The sequence below is a fragment of the Stylophora pistillata genome, chromosome 8 (genome assembly GCF_964205215.1).
Source record: "Stylophora pistillata chromosome 8, jaStyPist1.2, whole genome shotgun sequence".
NCBI classification, from domain to species: Eukaryota; Metazoa; Cnidaria; class Anthozoa; order Scleractinia; family Pocilloporidae; genus Stylophora; species Stylophora pistillata.
Window position 1 is genome coordinate 19668574 of NC_142526.1, and position 10832 is coordinate 19679405.

General features: G+C 38.4%; 1 protein-coding gene across 2 annotated transcripts; it reads left to right on the forward strand.

The window, feature by feature from the left end:
- The first annotated feature begins 2705 nt into the window (after window positions 1-2705).
- LOC148725374 (uncharacterized) lies at window positions 2706-9496 on the forward strand. Of its 2 annotated transcripts, none has more exons than XM_088730496.1 (7): window positions 2706-3068; window positions 3330-3588; window positions 5118-6331; window positions 6788-6925; window positions 7336-7469; window positions 7742-7903; window positions 8771-9496. In XM_088730496.1, exons 1-7 carry the CDS (start codon window positions 2933-2935, stop codon window positions 8978-8980), a joined length of 2253 nt encoding a protein of 750 aa, XP_088586622.1. In that variant the 5' UTR covers window positions 2706-2932; the 3' UTR covers window positions 8981-9496. The 2 variants fall into 2 exon arrangements, with proteins under 2 accessions (XP_088586622.1, XP_088586621.1); XM_088730495.1 differs by having other exon boundaries at window positions 6791-6925; window positions 7742-7901; window positions 8771-8980.
- The last annotated feature ends 1336 nt before the right edge of the window (window positions 9497-10832 follow it).

Below are 10832 nucleotides of genomic sequence, written 5' to 3' on the forward strand. Positions count from 1 at the left end.
ATCAGAGACAATGTCATCGTCAGGTCTAGTAATAACAAGGTCTAAGGTGTGACCATCCTCATTTGTGGATCCAGTCACGCGTTGATTAAGATTGAATACATCCAACAACTGAAGAATGTGTTTGCGTAGTCCGAGTCACAGGTGTCAACATGGAAGTTGAAATCGCCAACCATTAACAAGCTGCCAGGAATAGTAACGCATTGCTCCAAGAACGTGGAGAATTCATCAAAGAAAATAGTTGTCGACAGGCCATTAGTATTCGAGGGAGGTGGACGATAAACAATAACCATTCTTAAGGTTTTACCAACCGAAGTCAGTAATAATTCGATGTATTCAAACGAAATAAATTTCCTACATGGCTGCGGTTTTATATCAAAGCATGATCGAAACCATAAAACGACTCCACCAACACGAGCGGTGCCAGGTCGTCGTGAAACATGGTGAAATGAATAGCCAGTAGGACACAGATCACGAATAATAAAATCATTATCAATCTCTGATTGCAACCATGTTTCTGTGACAGCAAGTAGATCAATGCGATGTTCAGTAACAAAGTCTTTGATAAGATGAGTCTTGTTGTTTACCGAACGAGCATTTATAAGGCAGAAATGAACAGGGCAACCACCGGTGCATTTCTACTTTCCATTGGTTTGCACGATATTATCGTTAAATTACCGTGGTTTGAACAATTGGAAGTACTCCTGGAATATGCAAAACTTGATCGAGAACTTGGATGGGAAACCAAAGTTTCAATATTATACGAGTAGCTCCTTCTTTTCTCCTGAACCAGCTTTCCAGCTCTAGATCCCCTATATTTTCCCGGACCTACTCTGTCAGCTTTCTCAGCACGATACTTCCAATTCCGAGGTCAGTTCTATGCAAACACATCAAAATGCAAAGGGTACAAACGCAACAGGTCAGTACATTCGTATACAAAACGATGAACCGAAGATACAGACCGAATGCCAACACGTGCAACGTCACAACTCGATTTCGCTGAGTAATCTCCTTGAGTCAGCGACGAACTGTGAGTAGAAAGCAGAGAAATAAAGGGACCTGGATTAGGTTCCACATCCATGCAGATTGTAATATCAGTGGTCGAAGGAAGGTAGATGCAAGTAGCCATGTTTACTCCACGAAAACAATGAACGACCAGGAAGGTATTCAGGCTTAAAGCTCCTCTCTTAATTCGAATGAAACTCCGAAAACTTGTATATCCATCAGTAAAAGCATAGGCATTACAATGGTAGTCGTCAAGCGGGAAATACTTCAGTAGAACAAGTATAAATACAAATTTCAGCGGAGCAAATAGAAACGTGGCAGCCATGTTGGCACTTTACATTCTCCTATAATATCATTATGGTCACAAGGATAAAGGAAATGATCACGAACTAAAGAAACCCTTGGTTGTGAAACAAGTCCTCTTTGTCAGCGCCTTAGGAAATGTATAGAGAACAATATAAAGAATATTTACACTGAGTTGGATGTAAAGGGCTAACAAAGACTTTCTTCAGGATGTTGACCAAAAAAAATATGAAGAAGAAATAATGTTGATCAACTGAACGAGAATGAAACCCACGGCAATGCAGCCAGCATCAAAGAGGAACGCAAATTCAAAATCGTTCACATTCTGAACAGACATTTTAATGATGGGATGTACATAATGAACGAAAAGGCTGCAATTTACTTTTTAGAGCAAGAAATACAGCTTATTATATTTGAAAAGAGCAGGTCATGACCAGTTTTATGATATTAGCTAATCATATACTATCTAGATGATTAGGAATCTTTCATTTGTCGTGATCGACAAGTTTCATTAGTCAGAGATAAAATTATTCAAATGCCTACCATAATAATTATTTTATGATATTTGCATTTTTGGCAAGAAATTTCACCCTGATTCCTTTGTTAAACAAAAGACTTATAAAACATAATTACAACGTCCCTTTTCTATTCCAAATATAATATCTGTAGTTTCTTAACAACAGTAACCTTTTGCTCTAGGTGGAGCGCAACAATACTTATTTTAATCAAGAGATCGAAGGTACACATAACAAAAGCAATCTATTGTAAAATCATACTCTTTAAAACAAACTGGTTCACAAAAAGATTGACTCAGGGCACAAGCTGTTAGCAAACTGCGAGAGAGGAAAAAAGATAAACGCGCTTTTAATGGCTTTTAATTTATTTATAGCTAGATGTTTGCATGGAAACAAAAAAAAAAGTCGTTCTTTTGATCAACAAAACACCGCAAGAAACCAGTATGGAAGGAAATATGTCCACTGTAAAGTTTCGTTTTGTTTTATCAGTCCCAACTATTGCAATTAAGATTAGTCCGGCGGCGGAGAATCAACCCACTCTTTTTTCATTTGCATATATTTTTAGCTGCTCTTTGTCAACATTGGGAATTTTATTTTTATTATTTTCTTTATGATTGGTTTTATGATTTCTTTATATTTTTGACCCACGGGTGTGTTTGTACCCCTTGGCGAATTCAAAGGACATTTTCCTAAAATTCTTCCTCTTTTTCAATTGTAGCTCACTGGTGACTGATACAAATTGATGGTATCACGAATGGTATTTAGAACCAAAAAAATAAGCTCTTTTCAGATTTTCATCAAGCTATCCTAAGCATATTCAACTAACGCTCGACTGACATTTGTTTTAATTACTAGGAACGTCAACAACAGAACACATCAACGCCACCCGCCGGCGAAATTAGTCTTGGTTTAATTAGCAAAGAGCTTGCATTCAAAATGCGGCTGTTGGCACACACACTCGATCGGCGACGCTGCAACTAATGACGACAACAACCCAAGAAGGTTGAAAGGCTAGGTCTTTCACTCACTGAGTCTTATATTGTCTAAAACACGTTCCGCATTTGCTAAAAAATTGGTATTATCTTTTAATTTGCAATAATTTCGGAATAACTATGAAGTGTAGTAGTTTAGTTCTCGTGTCAATGTATATTACGATTTTCGTGGAAATGAACGTTCCACTTGTTAACCCTGAAATAGCATTTCCTTCTCTTGGTGGCGACCCTCATCAACAATTTTTGGAGTTAAGTGGTACGTATCAGAATGACGGTTTAGGGATATCTTAAAGGCGCGGGCTTAGGCGCCGTGAAAGCCTTTCGTTTTGATTTCAAGTCTTCGCTCTCTGTAAATTCTTAAATGACAGCTACCCCTGTAATGTTCAATTTCTCAATTTATTCAGTCACTATAATGTAAGAATTGACTCTAATTTTTGATTTTGTTGAAACAATTTGCCATTTAAAATGTGTTGATGTAAATTTTGTTCACGATAACTTGTATCCTCTCCTAATTTAGAGTCGGATCACCAAGATTTCGTGGTGAATTTTAAAAGTGAAACTATCAGCCTTAAAAACCTGACAAAGCTATTGCGTCACCATAACGTTACTCTACCGCAAGAGGAGAAATATCTTCCTGAAGTTCTGAAGCAGAAAAATGCTTCAGAACAATCGTGCGGAGGCAGGTGCTTATTGGAAGAAAGAGGAGACGCAAAAAAGTGCTTCTGTGACAAGGCTTGTAGAGAACTCGGTGATTGCTGCTTGGACTTCTATTCACGGTAATACAACTTGTTTTTCGTTACTGGGTAACATATCTAGTCATATATTGTTCGTCACAACCTTGACAGCAATAAGTTGTATTTCAGTCATTGATTGATCGGTCAATTAAACTCCAAAAATCTATATCAAGAGTTGGTTGTGCATTTTGCGCTATCAGTAATAATTTTGTCGAAACTGTGAAGATAAATTCAGCAAACGGGATGCAACTGAACTCCCTCAAATAAATTGCGTTCATGAAAGATTGAGTCTGCTCTAAAAAATCCGAAACATAATTTTGTTACGCGGCTTGCAGAAAAGGGTGTTTTCAATTTTATGAATTGTAATGAAGTTGTTATCGAAACAGAAAAAGAGAAATTATCGCTTTTCGCTTAAACTGGTGTATCCAATTACTTGTTGACCGTGCGATGTTCTTTGGAGGGCTTCGTATAGTTTTATAACTCGTTATTAGTTTTCAAGTTCAATTAACGCTATTTAAGTTCCTCAATTTTGAAATTTTTTTTCCAATGGCTTTACCGTGAACGTCACCATTTCGTCTTAAGCAAATCGAAAAATTAGCCACAATTTTTCAAGTCCGTCGTTAACCCAACAACTCCTATTATCATTCGATGGATTTTCCCCCATTTTCATTGGCTGGGAGCCCACCACGTGACCTGCAAATAACTGCCTACAAATAATGGTCTGCTCATGCGTACTACCGTCTAACTCCGTTTTTGTTGCAAATAATATTCTGCTCATGCGCAGTAGTAACCACGCTCTTGTGGTCGCTGTTGTGTGTAAACATTATCAGAATCGTTGAACAACAAGAAGACCGTAACAACCATTACGGCAACCTCTTCGATTCCTGTTGCTGAGAGTGCACCGCAACCACTTCTCACAGCCTCTCAGGAAGAGCATATTCTAAATGAGCTAAGTATCGCGAGCAATCTAACACGCAGCAGACTGTTAATAATTTTTCCAACTGCACTTTCAACTTTTAAAGTGAACTTTCAGAGTTTGTGTTAAAGCTAATTTATCAATGAATACATTTTCCCTTTTTTTTTTCTGATTTCAAATCCTTGAAATTACCTTTAGGAACTGGCAAAGCAGTGTAGGGTATTACATATTTTCTACAAGTAAAGATATTTCGCTACACTACAATATATCTTAACAATACCAAGTCCTTAAGCAGAAGTCCGGCTGTTTCTTGAATAGACAAGCGGGAGTAAATGACGACAAACATCGATGCCACCGAGACTCTCCTAGTGGGTTTATAAACGGGAGAAAAATAATAAAAAAAGCCTACCTCAGTGCTATCAGTTGAAATGGATAACTACGAAGAACGCGAATTCAGTTAGCAAAGATCACTACTCTCGTCTCTAGTTGTTCAGTCTTGAACATAATCAGAAACAATAATTATTAAGTGTTTAGAATAGCATCAAGTGTCAGTAGAACTTCTTTTGGAGTTAAAATATAACAATATCAATATAAGGGGAGACCAAGTTTGCTTCCGACCGACAAAAATTAAAAATATGAACGCTTTTGTTATTAGATGTGATCTACGTCCCAGAGGACTCTTGACTCCAGAGGCTACGCCACTGCAGAACGTGACCTGTGGAGACGTCAATGAACCTCGATGGTACGGTGTAATCATGAAATCTTCCTGTAGCCTATCAGAGAGTACAGTCAGTGAAGATTGCAAGGCTGTGGAGAAGTTGAATATGACGGTACGAAGCGAACTTCCCGTGTTTGGATGGAAGCATAATTTTACATACAGGAACATTGCTTGTGCCAAATGTAGCGGTGAAGAGAACGTGGCTTTCTGGGATCTCCAAGTAGAGTGTCAAGGTGAGAAATTAGGTTCAAATGGGTCGGACATCAGTGCAGTTAGGACGTTTGTCATGGATGAAGGAAGAAAGTGTTCTTGGGAATACGATACATCGTCTTACCAAAAGCGACATTGTGTATTGCAAGATACAATATGCAGAGCTAATAAACAACCCTGGATGTCTGTAGTAACAGACCTGTGTTCTTCGTATTCTATGCCCTTTTCATTTCATCATAGAAGGATGTTATTCACATACAGGAACCCTCATTGCGCGCTTTGTGATCCTGAAGGACAATTCGAATCAGACACTGCTGGCGGGGGGATGCCCCCGTGGTCAATCATTTTGGACGTCAGCGGAAACTTTAGGAATCCTGGAACACCAAAGACTCCACAGCCGACTGGACCAATGACTCAGAGCTTAAACGTTACTGCGGAGATGTTACACTGTACCTCTAACAGTAGTCACTGTAACATCACTGTTGGTGGGAAAACTTGCAAAGCATTTGTTCTCGTGAAAAATCAAACAGCACAGATGAACGACTCCTTGAAAAAAAATCCTGTAATGATAATGCAATTGAATGGGAGCACTGCATATGTTTTGTGTCCAGATGATGAAGTTACTCACGATTCCAACCAGGATTTCACAGTTCTAGTTTATCTCACTTTAATTGGTTCAACTCTGTCAGTCATTTCTCTGTGTTTTCTTCAGCTCGTTTACGTGTTTTTCAAAGAGCTAAAAAATCTGCCTGGAAAATGTCTTGTCAACATCTGTGGGGCATTACTGTGTTACCAAATAATTTTTTTCGCCTTGGAAAAGGCGAATGAAGTGGACGCTCTTTGCAAGGCAGTTGCCATTTCTCTTCATTTCTTCATCCTTGCTGCATTTTCATGGATGAGCGTTATGGCTTTTAATACATCAAATGCCTTTACCGTTAAAGGTGAGTCAACAACATTGGTTACGTCCCTGAAACATTACTGAACCCGTGCACGAGCATTAACGGAACATTCTAAAGAGCTTAGTGGCCCACTGGTTCTTGTCATTGATCTATTTCTGAAGCAGGTGCGACAAAGAGCACTGCTTCTAACTGCTCTTAGCAGGGACCGTAGTTCATCGCTGTCGCCTTTCAGCATTTCGTAAAATTTCCGACAGATTGCTTGTCCCCTTTATACTCTTGTAAACATAGGTTTAGGGAGATACTATGAATCAGATCTGTCGATCTTTGGTACAGGACGCCAACCACTTGGCTAACAAGCTCACAACTAAGCAACCCATATGTTAATATATTTCACCCACTAATGCGTTTAATCACGTCTGACTAAAGAGATCAGTCATTCTAATTTTGGTACAAATCGCTATAAATCAAACCTCATGTATTTTTTGTTAATTTCCGCAGCAGGCAACGTAAGGAGACAGGGTTCGAACCAGAGGAAGACCTTCATCAAGTATTGCATTGTGGGATGGGGACTTCCCGTGGTTGTAGTTAGTTTATGCACTGTGCTTGACTTCACAGGATCATTTCATGTCGGATATGGTTTGTACTGACAAGTCTTGAACTTAAAATAGTTACATGTACTGTTTCCCGTTGATAAGCAGAAATAGGAGGTTCAATTCACTTCCAACAGCCATGTTTACGCCAACATATCCTTATAATATTGTTATTAGAACACCCGACTAGTATCAGGGAGACACGGGTTCATGTTCCGTCGTATTTATGAATGTTTTCGGGCTTTTCTTCAACAATTGCAGCTCACCTACGAGGATCGATCATTGTTTTACTTAATCTCAACCCGCAGGTCAATTGAAATTGATTTCATTGCAAATTGTGATCAGCATATCATCGTTGACAAAGTTTTGCTATCCTCATTGGGCAAACTTGCTTTTCTAACCAATTTTAAGAAATAAGTTAAACGAGTAAAATTTCTCCTTGTATTTAATTGACAGGTAAATCGAAATACTGCTGGATATCAGACAACACAGCAGTGATTGTTGTTATGGTTACCCCAGTGAGCCTTGCTGTGGTTTTTAATATAACTTGTCTGACGAAAAATCTCTATGACATCCATCAGTTACAAAAGGTATGTATTAGGACGAATACGTCTTGATGAGGGACTTAATAAAACAACTGTTTGATCTTAGACTTAAGGATTGTGGGAGAGATTCCAGAGTCAGAAAGTAGCATTAAAAATTAGAAGGCATAATGCTCAAGGTCTTCAGTACAGAAACCCGTTTAGAATTTACAATACGTTCGCTTTGGAATTTTCTTTAACATTTCTTTTGCATATTTTTCATTTGCTAGTTGAATAAATCAGAAAAACTTTTGTTCGTTTGTGTTTTTTGTTAACCTTAGGGTGCCAGTCTAGTAGCAAACAACTCCAAGGCTTCTCTGATCGTCATCTGTATCAAGCTGACCACAGTCATGGGTCTGACCTGGGTACTGGGACTTGTTGCTAATTGGAAACAAACTGAGTTTCTTCACTACCCATCCACCCTGATGAACAGCATGCAAGGTGCTATTTCAAGTTTAATTTTTGAAGTACTGAGGCACACGCGTGTGCGTACGTGCGTGCGTGTCTGTCTATAGTCTATTCAAATTTTCCCAAAAATAAATGACTTCTGCAGAATGATTCCATCATCAAATTTAGTAAAGCACGAGGGAGCAGTTGTTAGATGATGGTACTCCAACAACATTATTAGCCTAGCGCAATCCTGATGAAATTAATTATTTGTGGAAAAATTACGAAAATGGATACGTCGCCAATTAAATTTTCTCAAGCAAGCGATTGCTTCCGCTGCGAAAGGGAGAGAGGCTACAGCCACCTATGTATGAAATATCTCAAGCAATGTTAAATAAAAAAAAAAATTAATATCGATTATCGAAAATAATATAAGTTAAGAGTGTTCGAGACCAACGTGAACAAACAGTGTACCGACGCGATATTTGATCTGATGAAGTGCCGCGACGTTTAATTTATTTTAACGCGTGAAACATGCTGCCTCCATTCGTGAGCGACGCTCATACAGCAAACATCACTTCTTAAAAAGTAAAAATTAGAAACTTAGAAAAAGAAGAAAGAGAGGATTTAAGAAGATGTTCACAGTAAAACAGAAACATGCTAAAAAAAAATGAAAAGCTTTGTTAATTAGGAAAATAGATTATGAGGCTGTTTTGGAGAACGAAAAGTCCTGCCAAATGCACTTTTTGTAGTTAGTTGCATGAACAGGCGCATTCATTCCTGGTAGCCCCGCTTATTGAAGGGACGTCACAGTGCCCCACCTACCCTATGGCTTTTTGCTTTTGCTTTTTACTTCGACTTTCCACAAACATTTAATGATAATTAAATTTCTGATGATTGATTTTTTATGAAATGTGTTTCAGGGTTTTATCGCATTGTGCTTCACTACTTCAAAAAGAGTACGTGGACTGCTCAAGGAAAGCTTTAAAAAAGGGCTGAAATGTGCCGCTGAACCTCAGTTAAATAGCATTCAAGACCAGAATACATTCAGAGATGGTAATACATCTCCGGATTTTAACAAATTTTCTCTGTCTTCCGTGTCGACAGAACAACTGACAAAGCATCATTCTTGACGATCTCACAACACCATAAAGCAGTATGAGCCTTGGAACTGTTTCTATACACAAGAAAACAGTTAATTCCCAAACAGAAGTTGGTTAAAAAGTCTTAGAAGTAGAGTTTGCATTTTACCAATGATGAACAAACAAGATCAAATAGGCATGATAGATTGAGATTTTCTTTGACCTACCAAAAGGCTTTAGGGTTATCTCTGCAACCTTCTATAAAGACAACCTCTTTACACGCAGAGCGAGACGCCTTCAAGGCAACGCGCAATTAGAATCAAATGTTACATAGTGTGTACGTTAGGAAACTGTTACGTCCAATGTTACATGGCACTTGAAAAGGAGATTTACAAAATTACATTGTTCAATTGTAAGCAAAACTGATTAAGGTTGCCTCCAGGCTGACCTTACAATAATTATCACATTCATTATTCAGAATAAGCAAATTTAATAACAATCTTATGCGTTTGTTACGGTTCTTTTAGATCCAAATAAGAAGTTGTCTAACATGTCATTTGAAGACGTCTGTCAACAAGCCAGTGGTCTTTTACCTTTCAAATCCACTGCAGACCTGATTATCCATCTGCATTCTCCATCTCCATCTCCATCGTCTGTCTCTGTCCTGACTCCGCGCAAAACTTCACTGAAGAACTTACAAAGCGCAGAAAAATAACACCAGCTCATGGTTCTTGTACAGTTTGATTGGAAAATATTATGATTTAAAGCAGAACCTTCCTTCCTTAAGCACGTGACAAACATAATGACTACACATCGTTGACGTACCCATGCATGTGATTGATAAAGGCAATCAAACAGTATTCTGAAAGAGGTTTGACCATACATTAAAACACCACAGCATTTTAATTTTAACCATCTCGCTAGGTGGTTATCAAACAAGTTATCTCATAGCAATACATTTATCCACACAAATAACAAGACAGAGGCAGCGGAGCGTCTGAAACTTGTGGTGGCTCATCGTACACAATCATCGTACACAACCATCGTACACAATCATCGTACGCAATCATCGTACACAATCATCGTACACAATCATCGTACACAATCATCGTACACAATCATCGTACACAATCAGCGTACACAATCATCGTACACAATCATCGTACACAATCATCGTACACAATCATCGTACACAATCAGCGTACACAATCATCGTACACAATCATCGTACACAATCATCGTACACAATCATCGTACACAATTATCGTACACAATCATCAAGCACATACCTCTAGTCTGCTCGTATTTTCCAAAATGTCTTTTGAGTTGTTCGTTTGCACGAACAAACTTCTTTGCAATGTGTCCGCAATAGACTTATGACAATGCAGGAGGAGGCAGTTGTTTAGACGATTCTGACTCATGGTGCTTTTGGGGTAGCTTTTTTGGCGACGTAGGGGTGAAAACGTGCGCTCAGAAATCGCCGATGCCACAGGTAATGTCAAATACAATCGTAGCAGTTTGTGGAACTCTCCTAGTAGTGTTTTGGTGACAGGAGTTTTGTTGAAAGCTTCGCAAATGATTCTTATAATTGTAACCTGATGTAATTCGGGAAGTACGTCAGGTAAAGGTTCAGGTGATAGTGATCTATCACGTGACAAACTACACTGATGATGACTGATGGTTTCAGTGGAAACGTCTGTTAATAATTAAGACCAAAATTCCAGAAAAAGATTTAAAAATTTTTCGTTAGAATTGAACCTGGATAAATGACAATATTCACTTTCACAAACAAAAAATGACTTGGATAAGTTAAGAGCTAATAGCTACAGCTGTTATGTTAAACTCTTAAAAGCAAAAATTGTGACGGACAGTCATCTTGCGTGCGTCACCCATTTGCTCTAGA

Excerpts from the sequence above, each read along its gene's own strand:
- LOC148725374 (XM_088730496.1), top strand. The coding sequence starts at position 2,933 with ATGAAGTGTAGTAGTTTAGTTCTCGTGTCAATGTATATTACGATTTTC. Across the intron at positions 6,332-6,787 it reads AAATGCCTTTACCGTTAAAG|CAGGCAACGTAAGGAGACAG; the intron begins GTGAGTCAACAA and ends TAATTTCCGCAG. Across the intron at positions 6,926-7,335 it reads ATCATTTCATGTCGGATATG|GTAAATCGAAATACTGCTGG; the intron begins GTTTGTACTGAC and ends TTTAATTGACAG.